General features: G+C 44.4%; 4 protein-coding genes across 6 annotated transcripts; 1 reads left to right on the top strand and 3 right to left on the bottom strand.

The window, feature by feature from the left end:
- Positions 1 to 159: 159 nt before the first annotated feature.
- On the bottom strand, positions 160 to 3,249 carry LOC122761020 (CD59 molecule (CD59 blood group)). Of its 2 annotated transcripts, XM_044016226.1 has the most exons (5): positions 2,595 to 3,249; positions 2,397 to 2,479; positions 1,318 to 1,419; positions 701 to 774; positions 160 to 604 (listed from the first exon to the last, which is right to left on the bottom strand). In XM_044016226.1, exons 2-5 carry the CDS (start codon positions 2,449 to 2,451, stop codon positions 485 to 487), a joined length of 351 nt encoding a protein of 116 aa, XP_043872161.1. In that variant the 5' UTR covers positions 2,452 to 2,479; positions 2,595 to 3,249; the 3' UTR covers positions 160 to 484. The 2 variants fall into 2 exon arrangements, with proteins under 2 accessions (XP_043872161.1, XP_043872160.1); XM_044016225.1 differs by lacking the exon at positions 2,595 to 3,249 and having other exon boundaries at positions 2,397 to 2,588.
- Positions 3,250 to 4,023: 774 nt separating this feature from the next.
- Positions 4,024 to 8,568, top strand: dytn (dystrotelin). Its single transcript, XM_044016217.1, has 12 exons — positions 4,024 to 4,202; positions 5,158 to 5,243; positions 5,404 to 5,483; positions 5,556 to 5,627; positions 5,693 to 5,856; positions 6,218 to 6,329; positions 6,768 to 6,892; positions 6,962 to 7,100; positions 7,184 to 7,230; positions 7,326 to 7,467; positions 7,535 to 7,910; positions 8,377 to 8,568. Exons 1-12 carry the CDS (start codon positions 4,024 to 4,026, stop codon positions 8,466 to 8,468), a joined length of 1,614 nt encoding a protein of 537 aa, XP_043872152.1. The 3' UTR covers positions 8,469 to 8,568.
- A 362-nt stretch (positions 8,569 to 8,930) lies between these two features.
- Positions 8,931 to 14,805, bottom strand: zdbf2 (zinc finger, DBF-type containing 2). Of its 2 annotated transcripts, none has more exons than XM_044016219.1 (10): positions 14,591 to 14,805; positions 14,180 to 14,269; positions 14,072 to 14,105; positions 13,915 to 13,990; positions 13,700 to 13,845; positions 12,748 to 13,339; positions 12,538 to 12,666; positions 11,541 to 11,743; positions 9,824 to 9,965; positions 8,931 to 9,759 (listed from the first exon to the last, which is right to left on the bottom strand). In XM_044016219.1, the coding sequence occupies exons 2-10, from the start codon at positions 14,217 to 14,219 to the stop codon at positions 8,998 to 9,000; spliced, it is 2,124 nt and encodes a 707-aa protein (XP_043872154.1). In that variant the 5' UTR covers positions 14,220 to 14,269; positions 14,591 to 14,805; the 3' UTR covers positions 8,931 to 8,997. The 2 variants fall into 2 exon arrangements, with proteins under 2 accessions (XP_043872154.1, XP_043872153.1); XM_044016218.1 differs by having other exon boundaries at positions 11,541 to 11,899; positions 14,591 to 14,804.
- A 37-nt stretch (positions 14,806 to 14,842) lies between these two features.
- Positions 14,843 to 17,385, bottom strand: eef1b2 (eukaryotic translation elongation factor 1 beta 2). Its single transcript, XM_044016220.1, has 7 exons — positions 17,239 to 17,385; positions 16,159 to 16,281; positions 15,951 to 16,083; positions 15,802 to 15,868; positions 15,472 to 15,597; positions 15,038 to 15,105; positions 14,843 to 14,958 (listed from the first exon to the last, which is right to left on the bottom strand). Exons 1-7 carry the CDS (start codon positions 17,316 to 17,318, stop codon positions 14,872 to 14,874), a joined length of 684 nt encoding a protein of 227 aa, XP_043872155.1. The 5' UTR covers positions 17,319 to 17,385; the 3' UTR covers positions 14,843 to 14,871.
- Between the last annotated feature and the right edge of the window lie 1,634 nt (positions 17,386 to 19,019).

The raw sequence follows: 19,019 nt of genomic DNA, 5'->3' as shown, positions 1-19,019 counted from the left end.
TTAATTAAAATTTATTTAAACGTCACGGACAGACAATGTAGTTAATTAAAATTTATTTAAACGTCACGGACAGACGGTGTAGTTGATTAAACTTTATTTAAACGTCACGGACAGACTGTGTAGTTGATTAAACTTTATTTAAACATCATGGACAGACGGTGTAGTTGAATACATTTTATTTAAACGTCACAGACAGGCGGTGTAGTTGATTAAACTTTATTTAAACATCACGGACAGACAGTGTAGTTGATTAAACTTTATTTAAACATCACGGACAGACGAGTAGTTGATTAAACTTTATTTACATGTCAAAGACAAACAGTGTAGTAGATAAAAGTTTATTTAATGGTCATGGAAAGGTTGAAAGGTTAAAGGTTATGGTCAGGTCAGTCTACTTAGTCTTCTTGTGTCTCAGAGTCGGATCATTAATGATCGGAGTTAATATTCGTCACGTGACTAAGTCGATCGGGGCGGGGTTAACTCCTCAGTGGATGCACCACCACATGGCGATCAGAGAGACCAGACCAATCACAGAGCTGGCTGCCCAGGAGTGGGCGGAGTTACACAGGTCTGAGTTGCAGCATTTGAAGGTGAAACTGTTCACCTGTGAATGAGTGAATACAGCTATGTTTACATGACATTTTGCACTTTAAACACAACTAGTGACTTTATTTTGAAGAGTCACTTCCTGTGTTCTTACATTCTGGAACATCAGGCTGAGGCGCCTGTAGTCACAGTCCGAGTACTTCAGACACTGACGGTACGTCATCCCACCTGCAGAGACGCAACACAACAATGCTCAGCTACCACTACAGGTACACTACAGGTACACTACAGGTGTACTACAGGTGTACTATAGGTACACTACAGGTGTACAACAGGTAAACTACAGGTACACTACAGGTGTACTACAGCTGTACGACAGGTGTACTACAGGTGTACAACAGGTGTGCTACAGGTACATTACAGGTGTACTACAGGTGTACTACAGGTACTCTACAGGTATACTACAGGTACACTACAGTACACGGGTGTAGTACAGGTGAATAGAAGTACACAGGTGTAGTACAGGTGATTAACAGTACACAGGTGTAGTACAGGTGAATAACAGTTCACAAGGGTAGTACCAGTGAATAACAGGTATACAGGTGTAGTACAGGTGAATAACAGTACACAGGTGTAGTACAGGTGTAGTACAGGTGAATAACAGTACACAGGTGTAGTACAGATGAATAACAGTACACAGGTGTAGTACAGATGAATAACAGTACACAGGTGTAGTACAGGTGAATAACAGGTATACAGGTGTAGTCTTACCCCTCTCATTGAGTGTCAGACAAGCATCGTCAGAGCTACAGTCTCGTTGTTTGGTACAGCTGCTGGTGTAATCTTTACAGCTGTAACAACGAATGGCTGATCCTGAAACATAGGAAGCCAGAGTTTGGATTATCTTAGCATGGACTGGTTATCAACAGGTTGGACAAAGCCGACCGGAGTGCTGGTTTTTTCGGCGTTTGGTCGGAAAAAATCTGCAAATGAGGCGGGTCGGACCTCGGACTTCCTTTTTTCAGCTCATAAAACATGTTTCTTGCAGTTGCAAATTATATGATGTTTGTTGTGAATCATCACTGTTCACATGTGGTGAAGAGTAAATCTGCAGAGGGGAGGAGCTGACGCTGCTGCGTGTGAACCCCCAACACTTTGGGCATGTTAGTGTCTGGAGCTTTCTGTGAGGCTCAGTGTGAACTGGAGGGGCACAGATTTCCCACTCTGCCTCTTCTGCTGCTATGAGCAGTACCACTCAGACATCACTGCCAGCAAAATGCCAACGATACTGCACAGCTGGTTTTGTACACCACTCCAAGTCGCAACAATCCTGTGGCCCAAATTCAACCGGTAGCAGATGCTGCCGCTGACCAAAGGGCAAATGCTTAGCATAGAGAGTGAAATAGGGAGAGTTAGCTTAGTTAAGTTTAGCTTAGCGTAGAGCGTGAAACAGGGAGATTTAGCTTAGTTAAGTTTAGCTTAGCGTAGAGAGTGAAGAGAGAGTTAGCTTAGTTAAGTTTAGCTTAGTGTAGAGAGTGAAACAGGGAGAGTTAGCTTAGTTCAGTTTAACTTAGCGTAGAGAGTTAAACAAGGAGAGTTAGCTTAGTTAAGTTTAGCTTAGCGTAGAGAGAGAACAGTAGGATCAGTCAGTGCTGTTGCCTGGCAACAAGCCCAAACCCCTTCCACCACCACAACCCACACACACAACAATGGAGACGTCGTCAGTCGACACCAAGACTCACAGAAAAATTTCAGATCAATAATCCATCAATGATCAATCACTTGTTTTTCTGCTGCTTTTGATGATCAATGATGTTATTGATAAGTTATTGATCAGTGATCGAACTTACCCAGGCCAATCAGAGCAGAGCACACGAGCAAACAGATCACCAGGGAGCGCTTCATTTTCACCTCAACACGACTCACACACAACCTGCAGAGGTCAGACACAGAGGGTCAAAGGTCAGACAGAGGATTAGACACAGAGGGTCTGAGACAGAGGGTCAAAGGTCAGACAGAGGGTCAGAGACAGAGCAGTGTGAACTCACCCACAGCAGCAGCAGTAAATAACAAGATCACTGAGAGTGCAGGTTTAGAGAATCTGAGAGATTACGCCCACTGGGAGGAGCTTGAGGAAAGAATCCTTTGATTGTTTGCAGTTAGAATTTGATGTATTTGTGAAGTCTTTAAAGATGAAAGGATGAATCTTTAACCAAGTTAACAAGCATCTCGCTAAAGCTCTGTGGTTAGTGTCATGTTGAGTCCTTGTCAGACTAATGCTAATGTTAGCATGTAGCTCACAGAGCTTTAGGAACACTGATGTTAGCATGTAGCTCACAGAGCTTTAGGAACACTGATGTTAGCATGTAGCTCACAGAGCTTTAGGAACGCTGATGTTAGCATGTAGCTCACAGAGCTTTAGGAACACTGATGTTAGCATGTAGGTCACAGAGCTTTACGAATGCTAATATTAGCATGTAGCTCACAGAGCTTTAGGAATGCTAATGTTAGCATGTAGTGATGATGAAGGCGATGAAGATGATGGTGATGATGAAGGTCTCTGGTTCCGTCATCTGTCACAATAGAAGAAGAAAAGCTTCAGTGTTCCGTCCTCAAACGACCTCAAGACAAACAAAGACGCTCAGTCAGAGACGGACAAGACAGAGACTCTTTGTCATCACTGTCCCACACACACTCCTCATCTTCATCATCCTCACTGTCACACACACACACACTCCTCATCTTCATCATCCTCACTGTCACACACACACACACACTCCTCATCTTCATCATCCTCACTGTCACACACACACACATACTCTCCTTATCTTCATCATCTGTGATGTGTGTGTGTGTCTCTCCTGCTGTGATGATGATGTCACAGCTGTTCTGGCAGCTGATTGGTCCACAGGTGACAGCAGGTGAGCGAGGACGATGACACGTGACACCTTCATTCAAGATTCAGCAGTTTGACACAGAGAGACAGAGAGAGACAGACAGACAGAGACACAGAGAGAGAGACAGACAGACAGAGACACAGAGAGAGAGAGAGAGAGACAGACAGAGACACAGAGAGACCGACAAAGGAAGGACAGTTCTCAGGTAAGTCTCTGTTATCGTCATGGAAACGTCTCATCTTCAGGTCTGACTGTTGTTGTTGTTTTCAGGTCACTCATGGATTTCAACGTCACAGGTAAATGTTCACATTTGTTTTTACACTTTTATTCTGAAAGGATTGACTCTTATGTCCTGTTTTCTCTTCTACTTCCTGTTTCCTGTGCAGAGAGTCTGAATGAGATTGGTCCGTGTGTTTACAGAGTCTCCATGAAGCTGCTCTCTCTGCAGAAACTCTGTCACTGTCAGTGTTATCATTCATTCATTCAACCATTCATTCATTCATTCATACATTCATTCAATCAATGAACCAGAGTTTGAACTTGTGTGTTGACAGTGGACATCGTGTCCTCGCGACACATCATGGTGGCCGTCCAGGCTGTGGGCGGGGCTCAGCGGCAGCAGGAGGTGGAGCTGAAGAGGGAGAACATGATCTGGATTGTGAAAAGGATGTTTGACAGCGTGTCACAGGAAGTGCCTGGTCACATGATCATGGAGGCTTTAGAGGAAACAAGTGACCTGATACTAACCACATTTGAGCGGTCAGTCCTGATCCACATGCTGGTCCTGGTCCATGAGCTGGTCCTGGTCCTCGGTGTGGTCATGTTTCAGGGCCAGTGCTGGTAGTTTATCAGTGTGCTCTGATGTTTCAGGGTCAGTGCTGGTAGTTTATCAGTGTGCTTTGATGTTTCAGGACCAGTGACGGTAGTTTATCAGTGTGCTCTGATGTTTCAGGGTCAGTGCTGGTAGTTTATCAGTGTGCTTTGATGTTTCAGGGCCAGTGCTGGTAGTTTACCCGTGTTTGATGTTTGACCAGTGCTGGTAGTTTATCAGTGTGCTTTGAAGTTTCAGGCCAGTGCTGGTAGTTTACCCTGTGTTTTGATGTTTAAGGGCCAGTGCTGGTAGTTTATCAGTGTGCTTTGAAGTTTCAGGGCCAGTGCTGGTAGTTTACCCGTGTGTTTTGATGTTTAAGGGCCAGTGCTGGTAGTTTACCCGTGTGTTTTGATGTTTAAGGGCCAGTGATGGTAGTTTACCCGTGTGTTTTGATGTTTAAGGGCCAGTGATGGTAGTTTACCCGTGTTTTGATGTTTAAGGGCCAGTGCTGGTAGTTTACCCGTGTTTTGATGTTTCAGGGCCAGTGATGGTGTTTACCCGTGTTTTGATGTTTAAGGGCCAGTGATGGTAGTTTACCCGTGTGTTTTGATGTTTCAGGGCCAGTGATGGTAGTTTACCCGTGTGTTTTGATGTTTAAGGGCCAGTGATGGTAGTTTACCGTGTGTTTTGATGTTTAAGGGCCAGTGCTGGTAGTTTACCCGTGTGTTTTGATGTTTAAGGGCCAGTGCTGGTAGTTTACCCGTGTGTTTTGATGTTTAAGGGCCAGTGCTGGTAGTTTACCCGTGTGTTTGATGTTTAAGGGCCAGTGATGGTAGTTTACCCGTGTGTTTTGATGTTTCAGGGCCAGTGCTGGTAGTTTACCCGTGTGTTTTGATGTTTCAGGGCCAGTGCTGGTAGTTTATCAGTGGCGTTTCTTCAAACATGTCTCATCGCTCTGTCGTCTGACGACCTGATGACCAAATACAGAGGTGAGGATCCTGATCAACACTGATCACTGAGCCTGTAAACATGTGTAGATGGAACCTGTGTCACAGCTGGAAAAGGCAGATTTGTGACACGCCCATTCGGTTAACGTTGCTGTTAACACGTTGTGTTGTTGTTAACGTTGTTGTTGTGTTGTTGTTTTAGCCCTGACCTCCATGTGTCAGTCGAGGTCAGGAAGCGTCAGTAGATCTGCACTCTGGTGTTTACTGAACGACCTCAGTCAGGTAAACTTCACCACATTTCCCAGCATGCCTCTCTTCGTGTCACCCCTCAAACATGTTTGTCACCTGTTCCAGGTTCCTGCCACGGTTCAGGAGGGCGTGGTCTTTGGTGACATAGACATGGCAGTGAGCTCGTGTTTTAACAGGGTAAGAACAAAACAGCTGATCAGTGGTTGTCATGGCAACACACTGATTCTTACTGACATTTACAGGTGCTGACTCCAACAGTGAACGTGGAACACGTGTTGTCATGGCTGCAGACTGAACCCTGCCTGTTGCTATGGTTACCAACTCTGTACCGGCTGTCTGTCAGTCAGAACGTCCGTCACAACGTTCGCTGTCACACCTGCAAGACTTTCCCCATCAGTGGACTGAGGTGATGATGTCACATGTTATGATGTTATCATGTTACATGTTATCATTTCAATATGTTATGATGTCACATGCTATGGTGTCACATGTTAAGATGTCATGTTATGGTGTCACATGTTATGGTGTTACATGTTAGGATGTCTCATGTTAGGATGTCACATGTCATGGTGTCACATGTTATGATGCCACATGTTATGGTGTTACATGTTATGATGTCACATGTTATGATGTCACTTGTTATGAAGTCACATGTTATGAAGTCACATGTTATGATGTCACATGTTATGGTGTCACATATTATGGTGTCACATGTTATGATGTCACATGTTATGATGTCACATCTTATGGTGTGTGTGTGTGTTCAGGTATCGGTGTCTGAAGTGTGTGAACGTTCACGTTTGTCAAAGCTGTTTCCTGAACGAACAACAGTCTAAAAAGCACAAGAGGCTCCACCCACTGATGGAATACTGCACACAGGTGAGAGAGTAAAACAGAATGCTGAGACAGACAGGTGAGAGACAGCACTTTTCAAACAACAACAAATCAAGTCTGGTCAAATATTTTAAGCCTCATGAGACACAAACACAAAGTTCATCTGAGGAACAACCACAAGAGGTCAGTGCAGAGAAAACACCAGCAACAGAGTCAAGGATGTGAAGCATCTCTCTCTCACTTGTCCTTCTGTCTCTCACCTGTCCTCCTGTCGCTCACCTGTCCTTCTGTCTCTCACCTGTCCTCCTGTCTCTCGCCTGTCCTTCTGTCTCACCTGTCTTTCTGTGTCTCGCCTGTCCTCCTGTCTCTCACCTGTCTGTGTCTCACTCGCCTTCTGTCTCTCACCTGTCCTTCTGTGTCGCACCTGTCTGTCGGTCTCTCACCTGTCCTCCTGTTTCTCACCTGTCTGTCTGTCTGTCTCAGCCCACCTGGAGAGAGACAGTGTCCTCATTGGTGCGAAGCGCTCGTTTCACTCTGTTACCACGGCGACTCACTCAGAGAGAGGCTGAAAGCAGGAAGTGGGAGGAGCCAGTGGAGACTCAGAACAGGTGACACAGACAGGTGTGACTTCACTGGTTCTATTTTAACGGCAACAGCTGATCGATATGGTTCCTCAGAGCTCCGCCCCCTTCTGCTGCCTCACCACGATCGGTAGACACAGTTGTCCGTCACAGTCATAGCCCCACCCCCTTAGCAGAGCCTCCTCGCTGTCGCTCATCTAAAGGTCAACAGACGGACGAGACGCCAACATGTCAGGTGATCGTTGTTGTTATTTTTACTCATTCATTCATTTATGTTGTTGTTTATGTATGCTGTTGTTTATTTGTTTGTTTGTTAAGGAGGAGACCAAGATGATTGACATCACAAACCTGCAGCAAGACAAATGGTGACAATCTTTGTCTGTCTGTCTGTCTGAGGCTGCTGGAGCAGGAAATGTGGGCATGGCCACTGAGACTGGCGTGTTTGTTTGTTTGTGGTCAGGCTGCTGGAGCAGGAAATGTGGGCGTGGCGAATCACCGTCCAATCAGAGCAGAGCATCCTGGAGGACAGGTGCTCAGAGATGGAGGTTGCCGTGAAAACCCTGAGACAGCAGAACATCAGCCTGGAGGGGGCTCTCACTCAGGTAAACACACAGGTGACATCACGAGGAGGGGGTGGAGTCACAGGCACTGACGACACCTTTCCCGCAGGCTTTGAACAAAATGGAGGCTGAACAACACATGACACACACAGATGTCACCACGGAGACGGATGACATCATGCTGACCTCCGACCATGAGGTGGAAGAAGAGGAGGATGAAGAGGAACTACTACTGATAAAAGAAGAAACTCCGTCTCCCACAATCCACTGGGGCTCGACTTCATCACAGGAAGACTGTGAGGAGGAGGAGCCCGAAGACCATGGACGTCTGTGTCAACCAATAAGAGAAGAGGAAGAACCAGAGGAGAGAGGACGACAGGAAGAAGTTGACGAAGAAGAGGATGATGGGAAATGTAGTCCAGAGGATCTGATACAGAGAACTGTCTACAGACTGAAGACTGAGCTGGAGACAGACAGACAGACAGGTGAGACACACACGCGCACACACAGTTGAGAGACAGACAGACTGATGTTCCTGTCTGAATAGGTTCGGGGGTCAGAGGTCAGCTGTAACAGTGACCCTTGTTTCATCACCATTATTATTGTGCTATAATTAAAAGTCGATATCATTGACTGTATAAACTTGTAACCTGATACAGTGTATCTGCTCCTGGTCTCTCTCCCTCTTGTGCTTTCTCTCCCCCCTTTCTGTCTCCCACCTCTCCGCTGTCCCCAATTTTCCTTTCACCCCAACTGGTGGAGGCAGATGAGCGCACTGTCAGAGGGAGTTTTTTCTCTCCACTGATGCCTAGTGTTTGCTCATTGTGTGAACTGTTGTGTGAACTGTTGTGTTCTGTGCTCTCCTTGATGTTGTCTATGTACAGAGCCTTGAGATCATGTATGTTAGGATTTGGCGCTATACAAATAAAATTGAATTGTTTGTGTGTGTAGGTTACATGAAGTGGGCAGAGCTTGTGGAGGCAGCAGAGCAGGTGGGAGGAGCTGTCCACTTTCTTGTGGACACAGTGATGAACACATACTGAGCAAGTGAGTGTTAGAGGCCACGCCCACAACTGTGTGTATTGGAGCGTTAATGAAAGATTATGTCAATAAAGTTTAAAATAGTTTGATGACATCATCACAGCGGACCAATTTTAAAAAAAAATCTTTAAACCTTTAAGATGTTCACCATCACACACACATTAATGTTAACACTTGTGAAGAAGTGAAGTTTTCACAATGTCACCACAGACCACGCCCACTTCAGAATGCAGGTCATCAAACTGAGCTGATCAGCTTTACTGTTTCACGATTCACCATGGAAACAGGTAAACAAAGCAGCCTTCATTTATGACATTTATGTGAATAAATTAACATGTCATTCACTCATTCATGAATGATAAACATGTGACATTAGATATTTATTTTAGATTCTAACACTGTGAAACGTTCATTCATTCGTCGGTATGGTCAGTGTTTGAGGGGGCGGAGTTACGATCACTACACAACATTAAAAAAATGTTTATTGATAAAAACATGTTTTCATTTGAATCATGTGACCATGTTTTTCTGCTACCTTCGCCTCCTGCGGCTCCTCCCCCGGCGTGGTGGGGGCTGGACTGGGGCGGGGCCAGGTCTCCGTAGCATCCCCCGTCTTGGCAGAGATGGCGTGGCTTGAGTCCTGGTTCTTCTGTTGGAGGGTGGGGGGTGTGTCCTCTCTTTCCTCACTCCCCTGCATTGTTCTGGTTTGTTGTGAGGTAAAGGGGGCGTGTTTTTTGACTCCCGGCCCCGCCTCCTCACCGCATCTCTGCTGAGTGTGCTGGTGTCGGCTGACATGTGACCTTTGACCTCACCCGGTGTCGAGTCCATGTTGAGGTCTGCACTCAGACTACGGAACAGCTGACGGACACAGGGTGGGGGCGGGGCTGAGGAGGCGGCGCCTTGGTGCAGTCGGAAGCATTTGGGGGCGGTGCTGAGGATGCGGTGGGTGCTGGGCTCGTAGAACCTGACAGGAAGTCGTTTGTATTTGACCTTTATCTTCTGCAGGTCAACCGAATGCCTCTTTTTTCTGCAGCCTTTGGAGGCGGGGCCCAATGAAGGTTTGGGGGTGGAGCCAGAGGGCGAGCACAGCAGGTAAACCAACGAGGTGAGAGGCTGCACCGGCGTGACCGCGCTACAATACAACGGAGGGAGGTGGAGCCATGTCCGAGCCTCGGGAGTCCTTTCAGTCATTTCCTGATTAGCTGCAGGGACACTGGTGGGCGGGGCCTGAAGCTGACGGACAGCTGGGATGACCAATTGGACGGTCTGTGTGCTGTGACTGACTTTGACCACCTGTGAAGAGGAAGACATGAGACGTTTGGGTTTCATCCAAAGATGCTGTCAATGTCACACTCACCTGACACCTGGATGCCACTCTGAAGCCCCGCCCCCTACTCCTTTTCCTCCTACTGTGGACAGACTCATTACAGTCCAGTAACGGCAGCAAGGCACTGCTGTTTTCACCACGCCCCTTCGTCTTTTGGCTCCTCCTACCACATCTGAGCGTGAAGACAGAACGTTTTCATGTTTTTATTAAAATAAACTTGATTCACAAGCTCCGTGGCAGAATATTGCAGACAGGCTGAATGCGTAAGTGACCAAGAAAATGAAGTATTTCAGCATCATCATGTTATAAATCCTCCATCAAAGGGACAACATATATGTAGACAATAATCTACCAATTGATTTCTTGATGGTTTTTGTTTTAAACTAATCAATTATGTGGATCTATTAATGCAACCAAATCCCTCAAATGAAAAGTAAAATCCCCAAAGAACAAAAAGACAGCACTAATAAGTAACATTCATATGAACATAATTAAAATAACATTATTGTTTCACTGCAATTTATGTAAATTCTCCATATTTGATCATTTGGCAGCCCTAGTACTAATGTTAGAAAGTGATATTCATCACATTTATCAACTGATTGTTATGCAAATCGATGTGATAGCTTTCATTTATTTCCTGCATGGCCAATTGTATAGAATTGATATCATTTTCATTTAAGCCTGACATTTTTACATGCTGTATTTGTGCTACTTCTGTATTTTGTCCCACATGCTATATGTTGAATTGTTGTATTTCCATCTTATTTTATGTAAAGCACTTTGAATCACCTTGTGCTAAAATGTACTATATAAAGTTGCCTTGCCTACATTTTTGATAATAATAGGCTACATTTAATCAAAGTATTTTACATGACTCATCACATTTATCATACAATTGATGGTAGATTATTACATGAAGAAATGCAGTGTTGGTTATCATTCTATAGGAAATAATCATATGACAGATCTATTGATTATTTATCTAGAATCATTTTAGCAAATCAAGCAATTCAATGGAGACGAGGACCCCTATTACAGTAAGTGAATGCAGGTGACAGCAAATCAATCATCTATCTCCTATCAATCGGAGGCACTAACCCTTGTTACATCAAAACAATGATGATCTCTTTAAATTTCCTTTTATTATATTTTTTGCTAATTAGTTTAATTTTGTATTTATTTGTGTCTTGTTTTTTATATATTTTTGCTGTCTTTTTGTTCTTTGGGGATTTTCCTTTTCATTTTAGGGTTTGGTTGCATTAATAGATCCACATAATTGATTAGTTTAAAACCATCAAGAAATCAATTGGTAGATTATTGTCTCCATATATTTTGTATTGATTGCCGCGGTATTGCCCTTCTTTGGGATTATGTGTCTGTAATCGTCATATACCTCCATGAGGAGGGTTTGCTCCGCTGCAGAGAACATCTCTGCACGCTCTTTTCCCTTGCTTTTCGGCATTTTTCACAGTTTCCGTGCTCGACTAGAATGGGCTTTTTATTTTCCCTGTGGGCGTGCACAAGTTGAGGCTTAACAGGTGAGACTTGACTAAGCGTCAAGTGGAGCCAGCTGATTTCACTTGATGGAACGGCTTGGAGCTAGATTGGGAGATGGCGCTTAGTCAAGCTTCAAGCTTACACCTAAGTCTGGCAATTCTTAGCTACGTTGATGGAATACCCCCCTGGTGTCAGAGTGTGTGTGTGTACCTGGTGTTGTTGTCAGTGTGTGTGTGTGTGTGTGTACCTGGTGTTGTTGTCAGAGTCAAAGTAACAAACGAAAAGTCCTCGTCTGAATTCGTCCACCAGCTTCTTCACTTTGTCCTCGTCCTCTTGCTCGATCTGTGTCCAGCTCTTTCCCCTGAAGGATTGTGGGATATGGGCGGGGATAGGCAGCACCTCCTCTATGGGCCGGGTCCAGAAACCTTTATCGGCCCCGCCCCGTCCTCTCTGCTGACCGAGGAGAGCGGAGTCAAGCTGCTGTAAGTACACCTGGTCCTCCAGCTGCACCTGGACATCCAGGAGACTGTTCAGGCCCCTCCCCCAGGCTCCGCCCTCTGCCTGCCTCCCTTGGTCAGGTGTGTGTGAGGGGAGTGTGAGCGCCACCTGTGGACACAACAGGTCAAAGGGTGTCATCACTCACTCACTCTCACACACACACACCTACTAACCCTAACCTTTCATTTTGACAGACTAACCTTAACTAACCAATTAATGACTGACCTTACTTTTAATTAACCAGTTAATGACTAACCAGTTAATGACTGACCTTAACAAACCAGTTAATGACTGACCTTAACTAGCCAGTTAATGACTGACCTTACTTTTAATTAACCAGTTAATGCATGACCTTACTTTTAATTAACCAGCTAATGACTATCCTTAACTAACCAGTTAATGACTGACCTTTATGAACCAGTTAATGACTAACCTTAACTAACCAGTCAATGATTGACCTTTATTAACTAACCCATTAATGACTAACCTTAACTACAAAGTTAATGACTGACCTCAACTAAACAGTTAATGACTGACCTTACTTTTAATTAACCAGTTCATAACTGACCATAACTAACCAGTTAATGACTGACCTTACTTTTTTATCAACCAGTTAATGACTAACCTTAACTAACTAGTTAATGACTGACCATAACTAACCAGTTAATGACTAACCTTAACTAACCAGTTAATGACTGACCATAACTAACCAGTTAATGACTGACCTTAACCAGTTAATGACTAACCTGCACAGGTGAGTCCCACTCTGTGTCACTCTCTGTTTCCATGGAGACAGGGAGACTGACGTGGAAGCTCTCCGTCTCTTCTTGGTGGCAGGAAGAGGAAGTGACGCCATGACAGAACAGCTGGATGACCTGAGGTCACACAGAGGTCACACAACTTCACAAACACTAATCAAATGTTTAATCAGTTTCTGAAAACTGGTGAGGACACACCTCCTGGATGGTTTGATCTATAGCGTTGTGGTGAGGACACGCCTCCTTTGTAGTGCTGTGGTGAGGACATGCCTTTTTTGTAGCGCTGCGGCTAGGACACACCTCCTGTTCTGGGAAGAACGCCCCTCTTCTCTCTCTCTGCCAGCTGAGCCATGGCTTAAGGTCTGATGGGCGGGACTGTGGGCGGGGCTTCACTTTGGTCTCTGCTCTCTGGTTCAAATCAGATAGGCGGTGCCTAGACTCTCTGGAGGGAGGGGAGGGGGAGGAGTCACTGGTTTTCCTCCGATTTGTCTTCCTGTGAGCTTTTCTGTGAATAGTGGGTGGGGATGGTGTGTGTGTGGCCGTGGCCTGTGTTGTGAGGACTTGTGAATGGGTAAGTGCTATGTGGGCGGTGCCTGTGTCGTCTTGCTCTCTGATTGGCCCAGTCAGTCTCTCTGTGACTCTTCCTTGTGGTTGATTAGCTGGCTGACGGGAGGCGTGGCCGGAGCTGGGTCGACGCTCTTTTGTGTCGTCATCTGAGAAACACACTTCATCAAGCTCCACCTTCAGTGGTAGAGAGGCGGAGACTGATGGAAGGTCAACGTGAGAGGGGCTGACAGAAAAAACACACACGGGTCATGTGACACACACACACACACACAGGTTTCTCTTCTCCGTCTGTAACGCTGCCCTCTACAGTTCAGTCCTGAATCACAGACTCAGAGAAAACATCCCATAAATCTGCTTTATTTACACAGATGTGATGAAGTTATATATTATCATATTATTTCAGTAAATGTTGTGTTTCTCACACTGAGACACAAACTATTGTACAACAATATAATTATTGATTATTCACAGCAAAAATATAAGAGTTTGACCAGGTCAAATAAAGCTGCTGAAGCTTCTAAACTTGTGTTGTTTTAATAAAGTTTTACAACAAAAACAAAGATTTATGGGATGTTTGGCTCACCTGCAGTCACTGTAGCTGTGTGGGTGGTGCTTCGCCACGTCCTGTAAGAAACGCTCCAGCAGCATCAGTCTGCCGCCGCCCACAGAGGAGGGGGCGGGGCTTCTGGAGGAGCTGACAGCATGCAGGTGTCGTAGACTGGACAGGTGCTGAGAGACAAACGTGATGTCACACGAGATGATGACTGTGATTGGACAGCTGAGGTCACGTGTTTATACCTGCTCCAGGTTCCCGTACACAATTCTGCAGTAACTGCAGTAGCCACGCCCTCTGGGCGGAAATCCCTCCCATTTCCTGTCAGTCACACACATCAGAATGTCATCAATAATACAAGTATAAAGTTTAACATTAAAAAAAAAGATGATTAACACTTACCTGCTGCTGCACTCTGCTGCCCCCTGCTGCTCATCTGTACACACAGACAGACAGACAGACAGTTAAACCACAAACTGTTGATCTCTGATGATCAAAGACAAACGTCACCTGTGTTGAAGTAAGTTTCCGTCCAATCAGAGGGCTCCATGCTGTAACCACGGTAACCAGGTGAGAGGTTCAGTTAGAGAGTCCATGAGCCTGAGAATCCAGCAGGATTAAAAATTGATGGAGAACAAACCAGGATTAATTCCGATTAAATCTTGGATTAAATCTGATTGTATACGCATTCCTTTTTATTCCTCCGTTTAGACCAATCACAGCGCAGCTAAGATGTGACTGGTTGTTCAGCGCCTCTTCAATCGTGCTTTGTTAGACCCGGGTTAACTCGTTACCACGGTGACGCCGCTACTGCGGCAGCTGTTAGCGTTAGCATGCTACCAACTGCGGTGCTCCGCTCAAATTCAACGGGATTAAGAGATTAAGTGCGCGGCAGAAAAATTTAGTCATCGATTAGTTTACCTGCAGACGTTTGTATTCTGACAGATTAAGATTCCTCCTCCGCGCCTTCTTCCTCTGTCGTGTCGTTTCCGGTCTCTTATTCTGCTGACGAACTTCCGGTGGAGCAAGCAGCTACAGTAGAGGTGCTGCCACCACGAGGTTGCACTGGGAACTCCAGCTTCACTTTATGTTTTAATAGTTCAGTAAAACAAACTTTAATAAGACTCAAAATGTGACCTCTGACCCCAGTGACTGATCACACACACACACACATTTTGTTGAAGTGCTTTTATTTGTTAGTTTCAGATCTTGTTGAAGGCAGCGACGTCCATGGACTGAACAAAGTCCTCGAAGGCCGTGATCTTTTCCTCCAGGATGTCAGTGCCCACCTGGAAGTGATGTCACACGTTAGAAAAACAACTTCCTGTTTCTCAGACAGCGTCACTCTGACATCAATCATTTCATCACCTTGTCGTCTTCCACCACACAGCCAATCTGAAGCTTCTTGATGCCGTAACCCACTGGCACCAGTTTGGCTGAGAACAAATAATCAATCATCAATACACTGATAACTGATCGTCACTTTTATACATCAGATTATAATCTGCAGAGTTTTCAGAATATGAAAATTTCATCACATCTTCAGCCGAAAGATGGTGAGTTATATCATCATCAGCTCTGCAGCGTCCTGATCAATAATCATCCATATTTCACAACTATCTTTCTATAGATACACATGCACATGTATACGATGACAACACACACACACACTGACTGACTGACTGACTGACTGACTGACCAATAATATTGACGATTTACAGTCACTGGTCAATAATATTGACGACTTACATAGTCACTGAACAATAATAATAATAATAATAATAATAATAATAATTTCTTACCCTGTCCCCAGACGAGTCCGTCCATCTGGACGCTGCGGACACACTCCTCCAGTTTGGACATGTCCGTCTCGTCGTCCCATGGCTTCACGTCCAACAAGATGGAGGATTTGGCGATGAGGGTGGGCTCTGAGGGACAGGGAGGCGGGGCGTGTTACTAAGGAAACCACTCTGCGGTGACTTAGTGTTGCAGGACGAGACTCTTGTCAGGTGAAAATGGCGTCCATCACAGTTCAGCCGAAAGATGGTGATTGATCATCACAAAGAGTTTGACAAGCGATTATTACCGTCTGAAAACGTATTGATTATAGATCAGTGGGCGTGGTTACATACTCTTTGACTTCTTGGCGGCGTACTCCGCGAGACGCTGCTCCTTCAGCTTCTCCGCCTCTGCGTCTTCCTGCGATGCGCGCACACACACAAACACATTATGATCACCCCAATAACATCATCGTAACCTGTACTGTGACCGCTGAACTCACCTCTTCATCAGAACCGAAAAGGTCAATGTCGTCATCGTCATCATCGTCCTTTGACGTGGGGGCGGAGACTGTGGTGGTGTCGGCTACGCCTGCAGGACCGTAGTGTCCCAGTGGTTTCTTCACACCTGGAAGACTGAGAGGATATGGCGCTGACATCACTGCTGCCTCATCCTCAGCCCCGCCCCCCCCAGTTCGGCCACTCCCTCACCTGTTTCTCTGGTCCTGGTACGACTTGATGTGGTTATACCAGCGGAGGGCGTGGCAAAGGTCGGCTGAGGGCGGAGTCGAGATGGCGTCAAAGACGGCCACGTCGGCCTGAGAGGGGACATACCTGAGGAAAGGTCACATGACAAAAGTCAGGTCGTAGTCCTTTATGGTCATTAATAGAATAATTGATACATGATCAATATTTAATACTTTACTCAAGTATTCTATTCTATTCTATTTACAGTATCATTAGTCACTAAACATGGAGTACACAAGTACAATGTGTACAAGTACACTCACACTACTTTAGTATTTGATATTTTTTATTTTCATATTGCTGCCACAGTTTTCATTGCTGTCTTTCTTTTGCACTACTTTTATACATATACACACACATATATATATATATACACACACACACATATATATATATATATACATATATATATATATATATATACATATACATATATATATATATATATATATATATAACATAAAAACACTTATTTTTTATTAATGATAGTTAGGATGAAGAGTTGCATACATGTATAGACATTTACAGTACGACAAAAGACATTTCTCATCGAACTGACAAAACTCAATACTATGTGTTGGTTTCTTATCTTATCTGCTGCCAAGTTTTCACTGCTGTGTTTTCTGTGCAATGACAATAAAAGGAAGTCTAAGTCTAAAACTACGGAATTGTTGTCAACAGTAGTCAAACTACTCGCAGTAATCCAGGCTGTGCTCAGATTACAGTCCTCACCCTCGGGCAGTCTGTTAGCACCATGTGGCTCCATGCTAACGTTAGCACGTGTCTACATTCATTCATTCGTTCGTTCTACAGGATGAACGTAAGCATGAACGATAAGTGACCCGCGAGCAGGGTCTTCCTGTTTGACACATTAATTTAATCCGCATCAATCTGGATTATAATCACCTGTGAGCTTCAGTGGTAGCTAACAGTTAACTTGTTAGCCACGCAGCAGTGTCAGCGCGAAGCCAATATGGCGGCTCCGCAGCAGCAGTTTCCACAGTTTGTCTTTAAATGAACTCAAATTAACTTAAAATAACTCACCCTTCAACGTAACTGCGAGCAGACAGGAAGTCGTTCAGCAGCGCGAGACCTGAAGATGATTTCAAGTCACCGAAACCCATGATGAAGAAGAGACGGAGGACGTGGACCGAAACACGTCTGAGGAGGACCGGAAGAAGGGGGGAGGAAGAGGGTAGAGGCGCCTTTTATATCCGGAGAGAGGGGGGAGTGTGAGAGAGAGAGAGAGAGAGAGAGAGAAACAGAGAGAGAAACAGAGAGAGAGATGTTTGATGTTTACCGAAAGTAACACTGTTACGCTGGAACAATAGGACTATTACACTCGTTTATTCTTCACATTTAAACACATTAAAATAAATACAAACAAAGAACACTTTTGACACACAAGTAAATGTATGTGTGTGTGTGTGTGAAACTTGGCTTTGCAACAAAAATGCAGTCAGACCTGTCACATGGTCACGTGACCTGCTCTGATTGGTTGTTGCTCATTGAATGACTGAGAGAGCAACTCAACACACCTGAGAACACTTAGTGTTTTTATTCTGAGAGAAAACGACAAGAGTGGTAATGGGTCAGGGACGCTCGTCCTCCAGTCCTCAGGTAAACAGACACACACACACACACCCAAACAAACGCACAGACACAAACACAAACACACACAAACAAACAAACAAAAACACACACACACACATACACACAAACAGACAAACACAAAACACTCTTGTGTGTGTGTGTCTGTGTGTTTAGGGACCTGATGTGACAACATATGTGATGATTTCAAGATTATTTGTTTATTTATTAGGTTTCCCATTAGCTACATGGTTAGGTTAAATGCTTAGGTTAGGTTTAACCCTAACCTGATCTAACCTGATCTAACCGTTTAACTATGCCCTAAAGCAGAGCTGGTTTAGGGCAACTGAAGAGACTGATGTTAGAATAAGTGTGATGTTAGAACATGTGTGATGTAAGAATGTGTGATTTTAGTACATTTGTGATGTTAGAACATGTGTGATGTAAGAATGTGTGATGTTAGAACATGTGTGATGTTAGAATGTGTGATGTTAGAACGTGTGATGTTGTGTGATGTTAGAACATGTGTGATGTTAGAACATGTGTGATGTTAGAACATGTGTGATGTTAGAATGTGATGTTAGAAAACGATGTGTGATGTTAGAACATGCGATTTTAGTACATTTGTGATGTTAGAATGATGTTAGAATTTGTGATGTTAGAACAGTGATGTTAGTTAGTACATGTTAGAACATGTGTGATGTTGTTGAGAACGTGATGAGTGTGTGATGTTAGAACATGTGATGTTAGAACGGTGATGTGATGTTAGAATGTGATGTTAGAATGTGTGATGTTAGAATATGTGATGTTAGAACATGTGTGATGTTAGAACATGTGTGATGTTAGAACACGTGTGATGTTAGAACATGTGATGTTAGAATGTGATGTTGTGTGACATGTGTGATGTGTGATGTTAGAACATGTGTGATGTGAACGTGATGTTAGAACATGTGTGATGTGAGAACACGTGTGATGTGTTCAGGTGACTGATGTTAGACCATGTGTGATGAATGTGATGATGTGATGTTAGAACATGTGAGATGTGATGTGATGTGTGAGAATGTGTGATGTGAGAATGTGATGTGAATGTGTGATGTTAGCTTAATGTGTGATGAGAACGTGTGATGTTAGAACATGTGTGATGTTAGAACATGTGTGATGTGAGAACATGTGATGAGAACACGCGTGATGTGTTCAGGTGACTGACCATGTGTGAGAAATGTGAGAATGTGTGA

Source organism: Solea senegalensis, unplaced genomic scaffold (genome assembly GCF_019176455.1).
Source record: "Solea senegalensis isolate Sse05_10M unplaced genomic scaffold, IFAPA_SoseM_1 scf7180000014306, whole genome shotgun sequence".
Lineage (NCBI taxonomy): Eukaryota > Metazoa > Chordata > Actinopteri > Pleuronectiformes > Soleidae > Solea > Solea senegalensis.
Note: the sequence above shows the minus strand (reverse complement) of the source record. Positions and strands in the feature narration are given on the sequence as shown.